The sequence below is a fragment of the Poecilia reticulata genome, linkage group LG11 (assembly GCF_000633615.1).
Source record: "Poecilia reticulata strain Guanapo linkage group LG11, Guppy_female_1.0+MT, whole genome shotgun sequence".
NCBI classification, from domain to species: Eukaryota; Metazoa; Chordata; class Actinopteri; order Cyprinodontiformes; family Poeciliidae; genus Poecilia; species Poecilia reticulata.
Window position 1 is genome coordinate 20,597,978 of NC_024341.1, and position 19,127 is coordinate 20,617,104.

Here is a 19,127-nt window from a genome sequence, read left to right on the forward strand (position 1 = left end):
TGAAACCGTAGTTACTTTGAATTTGTAACATGGCAAATCAATCGCTATTAATTAAGATTTTTGTCAAACAATTATTTTCGATATTTAGAGTATACTTCCTAGACTACATTTAGTTTATTTCTTGCGTATTTCTCGTCTGCAGGTTTTGGCTCTTGTGTTTATTCGAAAGCTTCTGGACCTTTTGTTTACTAAGAGAGAGTTGAGTTGGCTGGATGACCTGATGCCAGAAAGCAAGAAGAAAACAGAGGATGACAAGAAAAAGAAAGCACAAGAAAAGCTGGTGAATTAATTTATATGGCTGTTTTCTGTGGGAATCGATTACTCTAGGTTGTATAAATATATAAAGACAGATTTTGCAAAATGATCAGTCTAGGCATTTCATGTTGCTATGAAGTACTTAACTACTCAGCAACAAATCCAACCATTTAGATTATGCAACTTTATTCTCAGATTATTATTTTTATCCAAATAAACCTAGTAATGGCCATGGAATCAGGGTCATACCTAGACTTTTAAATCAAAAGAAAGTTTAATGAACCTCAAAGCAGGAAATTGTTGTCACTCTAAGAAATAAAACAGCAAATCCTGGCAATAATCGTTTTGAAATGAATGGTTTTAGCACTGTTTGCTTAAGGAGGAAGAATCTCAACTGGAGGAGGAAGAAGAAGAAGAGCGGAAAATGAAGGTTCACTTTGAAGGCTCAAACCGGCTGAACATCCCAGTGAACTCGATCTCAGGAAGGTGAGCCTTGCCGTCCCTAAATAGTCTTGCTCGTAATTCAATGCTTCACGTTATAACGTTAACTTTATTGTGATCTACTTACAGTGGATAAAATAAATGTTCACACTGCTGTCAAAAAAAGCCTGGATTTTGTAATGTTAAAAATGCAGTAAATTGTTCAAAATGTTTTTTCACCTGTTATGTGGCATAGTTCCTGTACAATTACAAAATGTAGCACATTGTGGAGAAAATGATTGAAAACACAAAACATGAACGTCATGGAGGCTGCTATGAACTTCTGACAGTAACTTCCTGTCCCGCTTCTGACAAAATCCTTTTGACTCAAGAAATATAAAGAGGCTCAGAAAAAAATCTGCACTTAGAGGACAAATCTGTTATGATTTGATAAAACTAAACTTCAACTTTTGAGCCACCGTTCCTAAATTTGTATTTGGCGCAAGTATGCGTTTAGGAACATATCTGCAGTAAAGGCATATGGTGTTGGCAGCAAAGTCTAAGTGCAATTTTATTCTGTTGTTTTGTCAGTGTGGCTGGAATTATCCACAATTTCAAATATCAGTCAGTTTTGACCTAATGTCTTCAGACTAAACTTACCTAATAATAAAAATAAACAGGATTTGGGATCGTTGATCAGAATGTAGAACTAAATCAAAATCAAATTTTAAAATGCTTAATTGATCCCAACGGGAAATTAAATGTTGTTGTGACTCAAATCATTCAAGATTCTTCAGAGTTGTTGTTGTCCACCTAAACATCTGTGAAATCACCTGAAGAAGTCTGTGGACAAGAGACGTTACCACAATCTGAGGGATTTGGGTACATTTTGCTAGGTGCTTTTACAGTTGAGTTTTTTTTAACACATTTGTTTGGTTTGAATTATTTAAACGTACAGGACATTTGTCACATAAACTACGGAAAACGTTTTGACCTAACTTACAGTGTCGTTTTTTTTTTTGTTGTTGTTGTTTTTTGCCATCATAAAGCGTGGTATTTACACATTTAATCATACTACAGCGATTCATCACAGTCACAACTGGTGTGATTTATTTATGTGATATTATGAAGGCTGAATACAATTTAAAATGGATTAAAATACTTGATGATCCCCACAGAATGTTGTCTTCCCAGAATAATTGATTTCCAGTAGCATCATGTTGCCTTGTACGACTTCAGTTGGTCATTTGTAGAGCTGTGTGTTATTATGTCCATCTCAAACAGATCATACAGAATAGGAGTAGTGACCGAAAGCCTCCAATGGAAGAACAGGTAGCAGGGCTGAGTGTCTGATGCAAAACATCTGAGCCACATGGCTGCATATTAACTTTGGTTATCTATACTGGCATGGCACAAATGTCACTATATTGCTATTAATCTAAAAATAATAATAATAATAATAAGATTTTTTTTTTTTTTTTTGAAGGTTAAATACTTTCTGTTGAAATGTTTTGTTTTGTTTTCAGAAGATTTAACTTTTACTTACTGTAGGAATCTAAAAACCAGTAGCTGTTGAACAAATAGCTCTTGCTTAAAATGCAAACATTTCTTTCTGTGCGTTAATCTGGAATGTTCTGGTCGTGATCCGTCTTCCTGTGCCGCAGTTTGTTTCCTAAACCCCATAATTTCCGTGCATGCTTGTGTCTGCGTGTTTGAAGAACTGTTCTGCTCTCATGCTTTCCCACTGACTCAAATGTCCACATGCCTGTCTTTCTCTTTGTGTTCTATGTTTGCATTTTGGCACGTAGTTCTGATTCTGACACCTTGGTTGTAAATATCTCTGATGAAATGGTCCAAACCGCAGTGTGGAAAGCAGTGAACTCGAGTGCAGAGTTCTGTGTCCAACCTGTGAGGCGTTCAGGAAGGTAGCTATGCCATCTCCTGCAGTTTTCCCAGAGCCTCCCGTCAGCGCGATGAGATTAGTTTGTTTTGGAGACTACTTTACCGACGCATGTTTATGACTCTGTCGGATCATGATGTCGACATGGAGACGAACAAACCTAATCCGATTCTCAAAACTGTACAGACCCCTGCTAACATGTCAGGGTTTGTTATACAAAAAAATTTTTTTTTTAACATTTTCCACCTTTGTTGTAACGTTTATTCCTCACAGTTCTGCCAAAGCAGAAAACAAATCTCTATGTAAAAAAATTAAAATGATCCACATTGCTAAATTACTTTTAGAAGTAAGACATCTTTTGATTTAAAATTAGTTTTTAGTCCTGTTAAGTACACGCCTCACATCAGTTATAGTGAATGTGATAAGCCTGAAATGTAGTTCATTTGCATAGATAACTATACATCTATGCAAAAAACTATTCTCCAACGGTATGGTAGTCATAAGTTGAACACAACATTTTTACATTTTGTGACAATGCTGTTATTGTTCAATATTGTGATTTCCTCCTTTTGTTTTCTGAGACTCCACCTGATAGACTGAATATTTTACAATAGTATGCAAAATATGTCCTGACGACATTTTAAATATGAATACTGCATTCCAAGCAATTCCTTATAACAGTTATATATCCAATAGTTATATTTTTTCTCCAGGTCTACACAACAGTGAGGTTACAAAAACAAGAAGAGACTGACATCAACACAGAAGCAGCTATATAAACTGGTTTTGTTCTATAGGTGACATTAATACCGGGTTTTCTGTCTTACTAAGGAGTGATGCCGTCGCACATCTACATGTGGCTAAAATGTGCTATAGGCAGACATTTCCAATGTGGATTTGATTTAAAATAATCCCGGAAGAACACCGTTTCCACAGCAAAATAGTTCCAGTATCATGACCTGAATTACCTGTCTTCAGGTGGAGCTTGAGGGTTTGCCGATGTGAATGAAATTACAATCCTAAGCAACTCAGCTGTTTGCTAGAAAGGTGACAGAGATATTCAGCATCACTTTGCCTGAATCTAAAGCTAAATCCAACAGTAAGGACTCACCCAAAGAGGGTTGTGAACAAGAGACATCTAATAGATTTCTGGTAGACAGTTTTGCAAGGTATTATGGGTAAATATTAATGTAAAATTGGGTTATTGTTGCTTTTGCGTTTAGTTTCTTTTCCTTCTAACAGATTTTATTTTTTATTCTTATAAATCTACACAAAAGTCGAGCATTTTTCCAACTATTCATCATAGTTTGATATTTTTACTCACAAATACCTGGAATTTAACATGGGTGTGTAGAGTCTTGAAAGTTTAACTGCACAATTGACTTTGAATTTTTTCAGAACTACAGCTAAACAGAGTCATAAACATTGTCACCATAAACGAAGAATCAAAGCACTGAACATATGGAAAATACTGAAAAGGTTTAGACTCCCAGAAGAGTTGGGAGACGTTATGCTTTGTGATCATGTCTTTAAAAATTATAAGAAAAAATATTTTTTTAGTTGTTGTACATGTATGTCAACAAATAAATTAAGTGTCTATGTCAAACCGTTTTCTATTTCAAAACAGGAAAGGCTTAGTTGTTACAGTCTCGGGTTTCTTAAGTTGAYCGATCTAAATGTGTAATGTGTCGTCTCCTGTTGTGGCCACAAGTTTTAACCTTGACAGAAATGTCTTCACTTCAGTTTCTTCGTATTCTGCTTTAAAATTGCTTCTATTATTGTGCATCATTTCACACCTAACTTCTCCAATGACACCAAATTTCAAGGTAACTTCTCTAGCACAGGCGAACCTGTCAATTAGCTCAGTTAAGATCATTTCATCAACTTCTGCAGCAAACTCTGATTGCTCTACAAAAGGACAGATGGGCTGGAAGTTATTGTATTCTTGTGAAAAGTGTGTAGGCAGATGCAAGAAACGGCTGCTAATGATATTTTACTCAAAGAAAAGGTTTTCTGAATCGCTGAAAAACTCAAGGTGAGATGTTTGACAGTAAAGAAAACTGTACGGGCTTTAAGAGTGCCCAGCAAGGGTCAGCATTATGTCCTGTTGAGGAGTATGTTATCTTAAAACGCTGTTACTTCCTGTCCAGAGCTTGTTCAACATTGGTAGCAGGTGGATTTGAGAGCGTATGCAGAGACAGTACAGTGAAGAATTTTGGATAAAAGCCTTGTTGCAAGAAGGACAGACAGCACATGAGACCTAAAATCTGCAGGAAGTTCTAACTACTTGCAAGGCTACTGGTGAGGAATCTTCCTTTTGAATATTTGCAAATTTGGAAAATCATTTTGTCTCTAACAGAGAGAGGGAGAGAGAGAGAAATGTAAGCATCTTTTAAGAGTAACTCCAGTGAGAGCCTGTAGTGCTTAAGATCAGTGCCTAAGCACTAAAGAGGTATAAATGGGACCCATCTGGTGGGGGTTTGGCAGAGAAGTCGATCTGCTGCTTGTTTCAGCGGATTATAGATGCAAACACAAAGAAAAGTCAACATTACAAATGTTGACTCTTCACAGAAATTTGGTGGATTTTTTTGGGAACTAATGAAACTACTCATTAGTGAATCCTCAGTGTGTAATAGAATGTTTTTGAAACCATCAAGCACATTTCTGTCACTAAGAAAACTTTTAATTTTGACTGTAAGTAAGTGGTTTCCAGTCTGTTGTTATAGTAGGACTTGAAACTTAGGTCAAGTATAAATCTGCACCGTTTTAGCACTTGTATGGATTTAAATTCGGCCATTCATATGCAGTAAAACACCTCAGACCTTCTGGGACTTTGTTTAGCCAGAACTCTGGAACTGGAAGCTGCTGTCTTACATGGTACTATGGTACTACTATCCTTGAAGTAGTATTACTGGTAATTGAGACACGTAGCTACCCAGTAACTGCCTTTAACAACACAAATCTATATGCAAGTGCTCATCCTGTTCTTCTTTCTTCGCCTCTGAACAGCCAAGAGAAGGTGGCCTGTGTTAGAGTTGATGTCAGCCCAGATTCACCAGGAGAGGGCTCCACCGCAGAAACCTTCCTGTGATACAGGAAGGCTCGCCTTCGTCTCCGGAGCCCTCAACACTTTCCTGCTCAGACGGTGCCTCGTCATCAGGGCAAAGAGCAAAACTGAACTGGAGCGGCACAACCCGACTGCAGGGAAACAGACAAGCTCCCGCAAAATGCCGAGAGTCCTACATGTTCATCAAATGTGCCACGATGCACATCCTATCAAATATCTAGAAGAAATATCAAGAAATTATGACGTTCATCCTTCTTTTAGGGATTCTCTAACGCTTACCAGTTCTTCTCGACTATTTGAACCGCAGATGCCAAAGGAAGGCCCTTTTTTTTTTTTTTTTTTTAGTCAAGATCTGACAATTTTATTTCATTCGTTGTTTGGTGTAAACTTAGCTTTTTACCCAGTGACAGAACTGTACACGTTTTGTTTTACCTCTTTTTTTTTTTTTTTATGGAACAACAGCTCCAACATTTATTTAACAAACAGAGATGCACCATGAACCAGAATCAGGTCATTTTTAGCTCAATCAACTCTAAATAGCAACCGGTGAGTCAGACGCTGTAAATTCAAACCTTTTAATAGTTAGTGAACGCATCATATGTAAACACTATGACACTATGAAAAGAACAACATGAAGCTTAAAACACTTTTCATAAGGAAACTATTCCATCTACAGAGATATGTTAGCTGATCATTTTGGGCTGCCATGAGAGAACAAGACTTTCATCAGATAACAGGAAGGTGGAATGTATTGGAGCCACGTTAAGCTGTTTTTTTCCTGTCGGTTATTTTGAGTGTCAGTGGGGTGTTTAAAAATGAAGTCAGAGGAAGCACACAGATTCAATAAGATTTTGAAATATTGTATTTTACCACATGCCTAGATATTTCTGTGGCTTATTCTGGCTACGAGAAAGAGCAAGACTTTCAGCATATAGCAGGAAAGTTGAGTAAAGTACAGCAAAGGTGGTCTGTTTTACCCTTTTTGGTTTTACAGCATCTGTCTGTCATGAAATACRATTGTATCTGGAAGTAACGTAGAAAATACGCAAGAGACTGCTGTTTTAGTGACGCTAGCCATGCTAGCTGTTTGCTAATAATCTAACAACAGTTTAAAATATCAACTCCGTAGTCTTGTTTTACAGGGGCTCCTCTCTCATCGCAGTTATTGTATCTTCTTATATCAGTTCTGTGAACAAAAGTGGAATCTGCGCAAATCGGCTTCAGCAGGTCAGAGATCGGAAACCGACCGCAAAACTCTGACCGGGTKCACCTCTTAACAAAAGCCATGAAGGTGCTGTCTTTTCAATTCATCCTAAAGATAATTAGACTTCTATTGCACCAGGACTTCACACTGTAAGACCTTTTTTGATTTACTCAGAAACCATCTCTCCTGTGTCCGTGGGGACACGCAGTGTTTGATATTGCTGCTCTGAAGTTGGTCACTTGTTTTCACTGTTCAGCTCACAGATCGTAGTGGATGTTGGTACTCTATTCGTTTGTGTGCTGTACTCTTCCTCTGTGTTATTGTAGAAAAGAGGCCATATGAAGTCTGTACTGTACAGGAAGCACTTTGACTGTAAACTTTACGACTTAAAGCGGATTACGTTAACTTTCTTTCATATAATTTTTTAGAGGTGTACAACTACAATTTGAGATTGGTAAAAGATTTTAGTTTCTTTTTTTGTCACAAGGCAGTGATAACTACTTGGTCTCTGTTTTTCTGTCATCGCTGGCATCATAAATATTTTAATAAGTAATCAAATCTGTCAAGGTGCAAAATAAAGAACAGAGTATTTGTGGACCGCAGTTATAGTTGCACTTGTTTTTATACTGTCTGTATTATTGTGAATATCAACCGTGTGTTGTATGAAATGTCTAGCGTTTAAAATGGTTTTATGCAAAATATTTTTACTGTACATGTAAAAGCGGTTATTGTAGGAACTTGATTTTATTTCTTTTTTTTTTTTTCTTTTTTTTTTTTTTTGGCAAAGTGCAGTCCTGTTTTAGCAATAAATATTCTCCACCAATCAACGTTTGGAGTCCCGGACTCCTCAAATATTCTGCCCAAGGATATTTTTCCTGCAACATTGTGTGCGTCTGTTCCCACGGGCTCCGTGTGTAGCGACTCTGCAAACGACCGTCTATGGTGCCTTGTTGATGCCCTCAATGCGCAAAGCGTTGTGTACTGGTTCATGTGATGGCGCACAGATTCCAGAAAGGGCCCCGTCGCATCCACCACGCCGCCGCGTCCGTCGTGTTCTTCCACGTCAACATGGACTTCTGTCTGTTTTCCATCTAAAATGTAACTAAACGACGTGTTTCTGTGTCACAGCTCTAGTGCGTGCTCACCACCGGAATAGAAATGAAAAATATTAAACTGAAGTTTATTTACATAATCGGTGAATGTTAATTATCGTGGTGTCAGTGTCAAATATAAATGTGTATATTGGATTATTTTGCAGAAAATTAGACCTGTCGAGTACTTTCAGAATTATATAGATTGTGTAAATTACGAAAGACCCTATTTTCACAGGATCACTAATCAGAATGTATGAATCTGAATGAAAAGTCTCCTACGGGAAGTGATGTCTAGCCACCTAAATCACTTAGTCAAAATGTATTTCTACTGATGTACAGATCATCAGTTATTATGTTTGCTGACTTCTTCTGTCATGGTTGATTGTTGCAAAGCAATAAAATGAACTCTTGGGGATTTCTTTCTGTCGTTCTTCAATCCTGCATGCTAGCTGCTGTCAAACCCCTATATGAGGTGGGTGGGTTGTAGTTGGGGGGAGTTTTTGAATGATTTTTGTGGCGGTTGTGAAATCTGAAATCACATAAGCAGAGTACTCAGAAATCATTGATTATTTTTTTACAATGTCCCTTTTTAATCCATTCAATTCTCCTTGATTTTGGTTCCAATCTATATGAACAAAGTATGTTCTATAACCAGATGTGAGATCATTGATCTAACAGCTGCAGCTTTGTCCAAACCATCACAAAATCTACAGGAAGAATGATTGAAAAAGTAAAGCATCAAGAAGCCTAAACAGCCCAAAGTCTTTAATTGAACCCAAGTGTTCCCGCCTCAGCACACCGAAGGAACGTTTTAAAGTTGGGCAAAGGGCATTACCGTTAAGGGTGGTTATCTTATTAATCTTTATTCCCAATAAGAATCCATGTGTATTATTATTTCTTAGTAGACTGGATATCAGAGATCAAGTTTCATTTCAAGGATTTGTCTTTTTAACAAATGGTTTTCCAGCYTGAGCTCTGGCGGACATTTTTATAAACAGGAGTTATTCCAGAACAAATGCGATAGGGGGCAGCAGAGACCCACGTTACACATAATGAAACACCGCCTTACTGCGCATGGCTTAAAGTCCTTTCATACTGTAAAGGTCCGATCCTTTTATTTGAGATAAAAGCATCCTAAAGAATCAAGCCCAAACTTTAGTGTGGCTTTGTGTGTTTTTGTTTTGACCCAGTCAGTCAGCATTTGGTCAGGTGTTAAAGGTACAGCGGGTGGGAATTACTTGGTCCAAGAAATTTGAATAATTTTTCCATCTGACTCGATAGTAAAACGTGATTAACGTCTGTTATCCTCCAGTAACATGTTTAATAATGAGCGTCAGCACATGCCGTACCTGTAAACGCTGGAGGACATTAAGTCAGACCTTCTCTGCTTTTTCAGCTGAAAACTTGAAATTCTGAGACATGTGAAGGACACAGTTTGACGTGTTACAAAACAGAAATACATACAAGAGAAATAAATATCTAAAATTCTCAGCAGCTTCAGAATAAAAGTTGAACACGTCGGTGTAATCATTGGTTGATACATGTGTGCATTTGCTTGAAAGGAAAATATGATTCATGCAGGTGACAATAGAATGTCATACAGGGCAATTCATCTTATCTGTTCTTAAATAGAAAGATTTTTAGACTCATTTGAATGTAATGATTTACAAATAAACTGAATTCAATTAATGCAATTCCAAAAACTTTAAACACACTGAAATTGTGCGTTTTCAAAAGCAAATTTTTGGCTATTTTAATGACTATGCTTAGTTAATGACAATTACTAAAGTCCAGTGTCTAAGAGTATTTGAATAGTAAATAAAACCCTTTTTAATACGCAGTCACGTTGAAGCCAGAGGGTATAAACTACTAAGCAGTACAGGTAAAGCAGCTGAGCTCAGAGGTCTGTGTTCACCAATATTAATGGAAAGCTGAGTGAGAGGAAAAAGTGAAAAAAGTTGCACGAGTAGTCGTGGTAACAGCACTCAGTAGAGAAAGGCAAAGCAAAGCCCAAGGCATGGTGAACTGCAGCAATGTCACTGTGCATTAAAATCCAGCACATGCACTTTGACTAGGACAGGCTGAAAGGGTTCACATTTGGACTAAGGAGACAATGGACTGGGCTCAGTGGTTTAACGTCCCCTTTTCAGATAATTAACTTTACGTTTCATTTGGAGGGCAGCATAGTGGGGCAGCTGTTTGAATGTTTTCCACGAGCTTCTCACCAAGTTCTCCCACAAGCCAAATGCATCCAACTTGTCCACATTAAAGAAAGAATAAAGATAATGCAGTGCTGGATTTCTATTTTTTTTCTTACTCTAAATTGCTCTTAGGAATAAATGGGTTGTGCACATGATTGTTTGTGCTGCCCATGGTGTTCTCCGCCTGTTGTCCAGCGACTACCGGGGCTAGACACCAGCAGCGTTAAAAGTTATTTTTGATTATATTTTATTTTTCTGAGAAACTGAATTTAGGGTTTTCATTAGCTATGGAAAACAACATTTGATGACTTTATGCTCAGAACAAAAAAAAACCAGCCAGTCAGTGTGTTGGCATGTTGCCTATTTAGTGACAACTGGGAGAAAATGAAGCATACCCATTAAATCACAAGACAACATTACACCAGGTGCTGTTTTAGTAAACAGGAATATAATTCTTAGTTGACAAGTTAGTAATAACATCAGCAGTTATTAAAAAAAAATAATTCTGCGTTTGGCAGTGAATAATTTAAATGTAGGAACATTTCCATACAAAATAAATGTCCTGTCATTGAAAAAAAAAAAAAAAGATATTTTGCTATCCATTAACGATATAACTTTATTGTTTTTCTTTTTTTGTTTTAAAGTCAACTTTGTAAAGAAATAAACCAGAAGCCAGCAATCCCACATCTCTGCACGTTACAGATTTTCTCCCGACACGTTTCTTAAACTTTCCGACCAAACTCGCTTCTCTCTGTCAGTATACAACAGATACTACATTACCCATAATCCGTCACAGAAATTAAACTTCTGTATACTTAAGTGACCATTTTCAACTGCCTTCTTTCACTACGACCACCATTTCCACAATTAAGCAGCTTTAAAAAAAAAAACAAAAAAAAAAACAAACAAAAAAAAACTACTTAAACAAAATATTGCTGCTTCTGATCGGGATGTGTGGTGCTGTGAACACAAAAAAAAAAAACAAACAAAAAAAAACTACTTAAACAAAATATTGCTGCTTCTGATCGGGATGTGTGGTGCTGTGAACACATATATTTGCCTGGACATATCTGAACACAGCAGGTGAACCGCATCCGCTTAATTTGACGCTTACAACTTTTTTTGGCCTCTCTTAGGACAAAAACATTGAGAACTTTTTCTCTTTTTTTTCTTCTTTTTTTTTTTTTTTACTGGGTTTGTCATTTAAGCTCAGACAGCAGACAACCGGGGAACCTACAACACTGCACCGTGAGGAAATTGGTTTCCCTCAACAAGGAAGACCCTCCGTTTCTGCTGCATGTGGTTCAGTTAGCAACGTTCTGCGGCCCTTCGGGGATCAGCGACATGAAGAACGTGACGATGAAGGACCACGTGGAGGACAAGAAGCCGGCGTTGGGGGCGCTGTGAGGATCCTCCGCTCCTTCCTCTCCGCTCTCCCCGTCGTCGTCTGAGGCGTCGTCGTTCACTCCGTCCTGCACAGATAGATCACAGTCGGACGAGCGGAGCCCAGTGAGACGCGACTCATGCCAGGGGTTTGCACTTCAGGCTGACCCGTGTGAAACATGAGCCTGGACTTGAAAGCCTAGCGAGGTATTTTTCATGCCGTCTGCAGCAATAACTGTCAAAGCCCGACTAAAGTGGAAGAAAAGGATCGCCACACTTTCCGTTTCACCGCAGATTAAACGATTAATCTGATTAATCATTTCATTATTCAAATAATCGTCAACTAATTTAGTAATTGGTCACTAAATGAAGGATACAGACTCAAAAAAAAAGGCCGTTAGATGGAAAAAGCAACATATAAAGAGCAGCAATTAAGCCTGAAATGTACAATAAATGCGCTTTATTGTACATTTTTGTTCAAAAAATACGTATTTATTGCACATTTTGTAATTAAGATAAGATTTTGTCAGTGAATATGTTTGACCCAAACACATTTACTCCTGAAGTGGCAGAGTTTTAGCTCCTGGCGAGTCAAATATCCTGTAGTTAAGTGAAAAATCTGCAGAATGTGCCAATTTTTTTTATCGGATTAATTGTCATAATAATTGATTGCATAATCGACTACTCAGATAATAGTTAATAAATTCCCTTCACTCTGATACCCCTAAATAAAAGTTATAGCAGTAAAATGTATTTGAATACAAAGCCACGGATCACAGGGAACGTTTGTGGCGGCAATGTGACACATGCTACTTCTCGGTTGGGTTGGTTGTGGAAGAAAACAAGACCTTCAATGAACAAAACTGAAACTCTCAAACTGTTGCAACTTCTAAACTCCAAAGTTTCAGGTGACGGATGAGGAGGGCCCTTTACCACTTCTTGTAGGTCCTGGTTTTGCAGTTCTGCCTCCATTTCTTCCTGATTGGGCCGGTCTCCAGGGAGCTGCAGCTCGTTTTCCAGGTTGAAGGGAAACCAGCCGGCCTGGTGGCTGCAGGCAGAAAACATCAAAATCACGTCTGCTCTGATCCCAAATGTCAGCGGCTGATGCTTCATTTATAACAAAGCAAGAATTTGTATATGACAGTATAACTTCTTACCAAGTCAAAACAGGGTAAAATATAAGGCAGCTTGAATTCATGGCTGCTACAAGACAATAATATTCTGAAAGCCAGCAGCAGCCAGCAGTCTGTTTAACTCTGACTTCGCTAATGAGAACACAGAACTCCGTACTGACAGGGTTCCAACGCAGTCTGCAATTTGATTCAAGTATTTTTCAGGTCTGGATGGAAAAAGAAAACACGAAAAAAAAAAAAAATGTATTTCCAGACTTTACTCCCCACTTGCTTATCTAAATGAGTCCTTCCAACGTTACTTGATTTGTCTTGTCGTTTCTTCCTGCCTCATTCTCCCTCAGTCATTGCGTCTTTCCTTCCTTCCTCTCTTCCCTGTGATTGCTTCCATCTCTTTGCCTTTTCCTGTCTTACCTTCCATTCCTTCATCCCTGCCTTCATTTCTCGTCCCTCATTTTCCCAATATTTATTTTTCCATCCTTGTATCCTACCTCCATTCCATCTGTCCTTTCTTCTCTTTCTTTGAGTGCTTTATTCTTCCCTTCCTTCTATACTTCCTTTTTCAATTCTTTTGTATGTCTCTTTCCTAGCCTTCTTCTCATCCTTAAGCTTACATTTAGATCACTGGTATCTTTGAATGTATTGATAGATGCCATTACGTTGTATGTTTTATGGTTATTGTGTTGTAACTTTTTTTTTAATGTTCTGTAGTCTTGGCCAGGTTTCTCTTATAAAGAAATATTTTGATCTCCATGGGACACACCTGCTTAAATAAAGATTATTACTATTATTATTATTAAGTACAGCCTTAATTTTCATTGTCTTCATTCCTCTCTTGTGTCATTTCTTCCTCCAAGTTTCTAGTTTCTGCTGCGCCGTGTTTCACTGTATACATATCTACCAAACATTCACAGTGAATTTTTCTCTTAACAGACAGCAAAAGACAGACATCATCTAGAAGTTTTATATGAAAAATGCAGAGGAGTTCTGTAATGGAAAAAAACCCTGAATCCACATTCACTGCTTTTAATAAACTCACGACGGAAATATTTTAAAGGAAGCTTTAATTTCAGCATCATCAAGTGGAGAGACGATCTCTCGCTGTGGGAATCGGAAGCAACTGAGACGATACTTTAAGGAAATAATGCGCCTGCTGGAGCATGCAGACAAAACAATGCTTCACTCACAGGTAGAGCACCAGCATGGCCATCATCACCATGACAAAACGGCTGAAGGAGGAGTAGAAGTAGACTATACTGAGCAAGATGGCAGCGCGAGAAAATGTGTAGACCCAGTCCAGCCAATCCCTGTTGAGCTCCTCCTCGTTCAGGATCTCCCCACCCTGAGCGTTCATCTGGACCTCCGGGTTTCCGTGGCGACCCGCCTGCGGTCGTTGGCTGAGAGGGTCGGACTGGCTGGACTGAGCGGAGGGCTGGTCGGGTCGGAGGAGCTGAGAGGAAGATGCCAGTAACTGGCTACAGGAGAGGAGAGATGAGGAAGAGTGTGAAGGATTTGTGCTAACGGAAAGGCTCGGATGGAAATAAAACGACGATAACAAAGCGGGGCCTTACTAGTGCATGTAGTACTGTCTTGCATACAGCTGCTGCCACCACATCAAAGTCATGGGGGCGTAGTAGGAGGGCGTGTTTATGGGGGCTGATGCCATTTGATGAGTCCAGCTGGAAAGAAAACAGAAAACAAGACTTTCGGCAAAAACACGACATTTTCGTTTCATAACAGACTGATTGTTCAAACTAGAGAAAAAGATAAATAAAACGGCGATGCTTGAGAGAGATCAGAACTTGGTTTTAGTTAAACAGCAAACTAGGTTATATATTATTATAGATGCTGCCATCAATTATGCTGGCAAATCGCAGCAGCCTAAATGAAATCAGGAGTTTTAGAGATAAAAACTAACTTTATTTGACACTTTAAGATGTCAAGTCTTCATCTGCAGTGCTAAATCAACCTCCTCTCTCTCTCGCTCTGCAGCACTGTAAAAGTTAAACTAGTCAAAAAGCTTACCTATGCATAAATTGTGAATACATATGGTGGTAGGGGAAGGCTCCAGCCTGCTGTCTCAGCCAATCGCTGCCCTCTCCTGCAGCCACCTGACCGGCACTGTTAGAACTCTGAGAGGCCTGCGACCAGGAAATTGGCTGAATATTAGCAATAAGCACGAAATAAAAGCACATGGCAGTTTGTAGCCCTCTGGGAAATGTGGATTACAGCAGAGAGGCGCATGATGAAAGGAAGTGAGACAATGATGAAATTATTTGAAAGATGTGAGAGAGGGACGCGGATGACCCACCGTGGGACCGGCGGCGCTCTCCTGAGGCTTGTTACCGCGGCTGCGGGGCGGCTTCGGGGAGCTGGGAGGGGTTCTGGAGGCACACACCAGATGGAGCATATGGTACTCGTCCTGCTGCGGAGGCGAGTGCAGCTCATTACCTCACACAGCCAAAGTCTTGCATGTTCTCTACATGTACTTTTACCCACACGGACCGCTTCAAAGCGCTTCGAAGGCAAACTTTTTAACATACGGTCTGACAACTTAGAAAAGACAAAAAGATTCATGTTAATACGATACATGTGAAATTGTCAAATGCTGAACTTACAGCACCAGTTTCCATTTTAATACGCGTTCTCAAGTACATCTAAAAAGAACTTAATTGTAATACTGGATAAGAAAGGAGTAAAAGTTAGGATTTCCAATATTATCTTGCTTGGCAAATGGCACAATAAAATGTTCTTTTTACATCTGAAGTTGTCTAAAAGGCCTTTAAACAAACCAAGAAAGCCCAGATAATAACAGGCATTACTATTAATTACCCACAGAAATGACAGAAACCATCAGTTACCAGTGAAGATAACCTTTCATTTTCTTTTAGTTCAAAAAAAGACCAAACTGTAAACTGTTATAAAAAGCTTTTTAACATTTTACTACAAAAACAACTTAGATGAATATTCAAATTTTTATTATTGAATAGTTTTCCATTAGGAAACATCTCAAACGTAGCTAMATTTGACAGGAATTGCAGCACATGTTTGCAGAGCAAACACAAAGCAGAAAGAAAAACATCGTAAAATGAACATGGTTCTGCTGTTACTGACGGGCCGGCCACTTAAACAGCAGCAGGTTTTTCAGGAAAGTGTCTCTCCCCTCAAGTTCCAAGAAAGGCATGTGAGTTTATGCTGGGTTAAATATTCCTCTGGCTCTCTAGGGGTTTACTCCTGTAGCTTCAGAGTTCATTTGATTAATTAGTGAGACGTCACAGAACCCAAAAAACATTAGTTTATGCTACATATTTAGTCTTTTTCTCTGTTTATTTTGTATGTTTGGTAATGTAAACATGTTTATTGCAGAAGAGTAATTGGTGAAAATAATCAATTTAGGAATATAAAAAAAAAGAAAACTTTAAAACTAATGGATTTCAATGTCATGCGCCCATCCAGCTTTTAAAATCTTAGTAGCACTTCAAACTAAAATTTCTAAAAAAAACAAAAACAAAAAAAAATTACACTTTTATAAAGCATGAAGGAGTAGTACAGAGGTTTCCAATCATGTTATGCTTTAAAAAAAAAAAAAAAAAAAAAAGGTAATAGAAGCTCAAATGTTGTTTTAAAACGACCTAAAATCACTACTAGCACCTACAGCAACTTACTTTCCGAAGGACGTCTTTTAAGGTGAGGTGATCCAGAAGCAGTTTCCCAGAATAAACCAGCCTCTGGTCTTTGGAGCTCTAAAAACACAGAATAATGATAACGAGGTCAATGGAGAGACTTGGCTTAATTAATAACGTGTATTTTCGGAAAACAATGTAGGGCACGGCGKTTTACTCGTGTTTAAAAGCAAAACACCAAAAGCAAATGAAACCTACGTTTACGACAGAGAAATGTGAATKATTGCAACATCAAAAGGCCAAGCAACTGGTGCMGGGAATGAGAATGAGATCGTAGTAACCTTAATACGGGTAAGTGGCTCTAAATGGAATTAGCAGATTGTACAACAAGGTCAGAGCGTGTCCTAATTAAGCCTAAGTCCATTCTACCGCCATTCAGGAATTCAATCCGTCTTTAAAAGCTTACTGTGTGTGTATGCGTGCGTGTGTGTGTGTGTGTGTGTGTGTGTGTGTATACACACATAAAAAGATATATACCATAAAGAAATATATAAATAAAAGAGATAATGTGAGAAAAAGGGGCTCAAACCGAAGTACAGTCCTCTGTGAGGCTGCTGCAGCAGCTAGCGGTTTGTCCCCGTGTGTTTAAATGAGACTGCAGCAGAACGAGTTCTCTGCACAGAGCAAAGAGAATAAAATCAGATTAGCTCTGCAATAACGCTGGAATCTAAATACTGGAGGGCTCYGACGTCAAATTCCTTCAGCGATTCTTTTAACGTCGGAAACCCAATTTCCCCGACTCCAGAGATTAGATCAGAGGTGTGCAATGCTCCGTGATATTTTTAACAGTGATAAGAATCACGACGGGATCTCAGCAGAATCYGCGCAGTAAAATCAGGCTATGAGAGTTTTGTGRGAGAAAAATAAGAAAAACACTAAACTTGCCAAACTTTTTAAGCAGGTGAAACTGAATCTCTGACATTCTGCTAAGSCTCTTAAGCTGCCAAGAAACGTGTCATCAGATGTCTAACAATTACACAAGCAGATATTTTACTATCAGAGAGTCTGAGGCTGAAGTTTTTGCTGCAATCATGGAATTTGTAGTATCACACCTGGTTGTATGTCCTCCAAAAAAAAACAAACAAACAACAACAAAAAACAACAACCTTATAACTGTTACAACAGTTATAACTTATATAACTTATRACTGTTTCAGGATGACTGTCTATAATGTTAAGTAAAACATCCTAAAATATCTTTACATTTTATTTTATTGCATTCACTGCTATACTGAAAACTTTACGACTCAATAGAAGTAGGCTTTTTTTAAACTATTATTCCCAAGATTTTAAGTTTACGCATACTAAAACTCGCATGCTTTTCCAGTGAAAAGCCCAGTATTCAACAAAAAAAGTGGTCAATAATATTAAAATAAATTTCTGAATTAAATCAATAATGAAAATCAAACCAAGCTTTTTATTTCAGAGCTGAATGTTCTCCATATCGRTTCAATTTTTGAAATGAAAATCTTTATTATTTTTTTTTTTTACCAATGTCATGTTTTGTGATGGACCGTTATAGTTTTTATGTCTTTATATGACTTTGATGGTCAGATTTATTGTTTGAGTTGTAATTTTCAGGGTTTCTCTTGCCTTTTTGAAGCAGAGCTGACATTTAAATTGTGTGTTATATATGCAAAATTACAAAGATTTATAGTTTAACCCTTAGCTTAATTAGGTACCACGACTAGTCTATTAACTGACAATTAAATAAAGAAYAAAATATTACYAGATTYTATAGCAATATCTTAAATAAAACATATCATACGAAAAGCTGGTGATTAAACAACAGAATGGGAATCAAGATYAGGAAAAATTAAACGTAATATTGTTGTTTAAGAATGATCTTTGGTATGTTGTTATATTAATAAGAAAAACAACTTACTGGTTTGCTGGGGTACACATCAGACAGGTGGGCTTTGAGCTTTTCCACGGTCCAGTTCTGGTAGCAGTTGATTGTCTGGTCATCGTACTTCTGGTTGGGAGCCTTGATAACGAGGATGACAGGACTGTCCACAACACCTTGATCCATGACTCAAAAACATTTGTCTTCAATGTCTTCAATCCAAAGAAAAATATCTGAGACACGCCTTTCTGCTTCCAGTCCAAATTATTGTAGAAAGTTTCTTACAACGACGGAGAGCAAATTGATATTGTTCACACAAACAACAGCTGGGAAAGGGGGGGGGGAAACAAACTAAAGTTAGAGAGAAACTATTTTTAAAATCGATGATGAGGACAACCAAAACTACACGGGTGGCAACAATTCACTGACAACTCAATCTTCATAACRAGCTCATAAATACGAATAGAGAAGAMATTCGTGGTGTGTTTRGCGTGATATAATATTAGACAAAAACAACGGTTAAGTTCYGTCAGAGATATTTAACAGATAGCTAAGCTAACATTAGCTTCAATCGTTTTTCTTACAACCACCTCAATAATGAAAAGACAATAAGCAGTCCCTTCTCTGGTAAACTACACCCGCTCAAAAGACCCAGCTGTGTGTCTAAGTCACCTCTAAAGGAAGTCAAAGCTGGTTTGCAGACCTTGTTTATCTCCAGTGACCGAAATGTTTCATCGTTAAAGCCCAGCCTAGCGTCTATTCTCCTTCTTCGTGAGTAGCGTGCGCAGTTGATAAACAACACGTTAGCGCGCTACCGCCACTTACTGGTTAGAAAACGAAAGTTTGAGTAAAAATAAAATAAAATAAAATAAAATAAAATAAAATAAAATAAAATAAAATAAAATAAAATAAAATAAAATAAAATAAAATAAAATAAAATAAAAT

At 38.0% G+C, this 19,127-nt stretch overlaps 2 protein-coding genes across 17 annotated transcripts in view; one reads left to right on the forward strand and one right to left on the reverse strand.

The window, feature by feature from the left end:
* Positions 1-8,355, forward strand: part of LOC103472665 (sodium bicarbonate cotransporter 3-like) — a 52,456-nt gene extending 44,101 nt beyond the window's left edge. For 6 of the 12 annotated variants that reach the window (XM_008422438.2, XM_008422441.2, XM_008422442.2 and 3 more), the window contains 4 exons: positions 143-280; positions 620-741; positions 2,484-2,600; positions 5,585-8,355. In XM_008422438.2, the coding sequence (XP_008420660.1) occupies positions 143-280; positions 620-741; positions 2,484-2,600; positions 5,585-5,666 (459 nt within the window). In that variant the 3' untranslated portion in view covers positions 5,667-8,355. Of the gene's footprint in view, positions 1-142; positions 281-619; positions 742-1,959; positions 2,008-2,483; positions 2,601-4,725; positions 4,877-5,584 lie in introns of those variants that run through there. The other 6 variants (XR_534907.2, XM_008422443.2, XM_008422440.2 and 3 more) reach the window with 6 other exon arrangements.
* Positions 8,356-11,312: 2,957 nt separating this feature from the next.
* LOC103472666 (homocysteine-responsive endoplasmic reticulum-resident ubiquitin-like domain member 2 protein) lies at positions 11,313-18,985 on the reverse strand. 5 transcript variants are annotated; one of them, XM_008422452.2, is made up of 10 exons: positions 18,886-18,985; positions 18,222-18,508; positions 16,320-16,397; positions 14,966-15,079; positions 14,680-14,795; positions 14,226-14,333; positions 13,842-14,129; positions 12,815-12,863; positions 12,458-12,572; positions 11,313-11,613 (listed from the first exon to the last, which is right to left on the reverse strand). In XM_008422452.2, the coding sequence occupies exons 2-10, from the start codon at positions 18,366-18,368 to the stop codon at positions 11,450-11,452; spliced, it is 1,179 nt and encodes a 392-aa protein (XP_008420674.1). In that variant the 5' UTR covers positions 18,369-18,508; positions 18,886-18,985; the 3' UTR covers positions 11,313-11,449. The 5 variants fall into 5 exon arrangements, with proteins under 5 accessions (XP_008420674.1, XP_008420673.1, XP_008420676.1 ...); XM_008422451.2 differs by having other exon boundaries at positions 18,855-18,965; XM_008422454.2 differs by having other exon boundaries at positions 18,222-18,394; positions 18,886-18,961.
* Between the last annotated feature and the right edge of the window lie 142 nt (positions 18,986-19,127).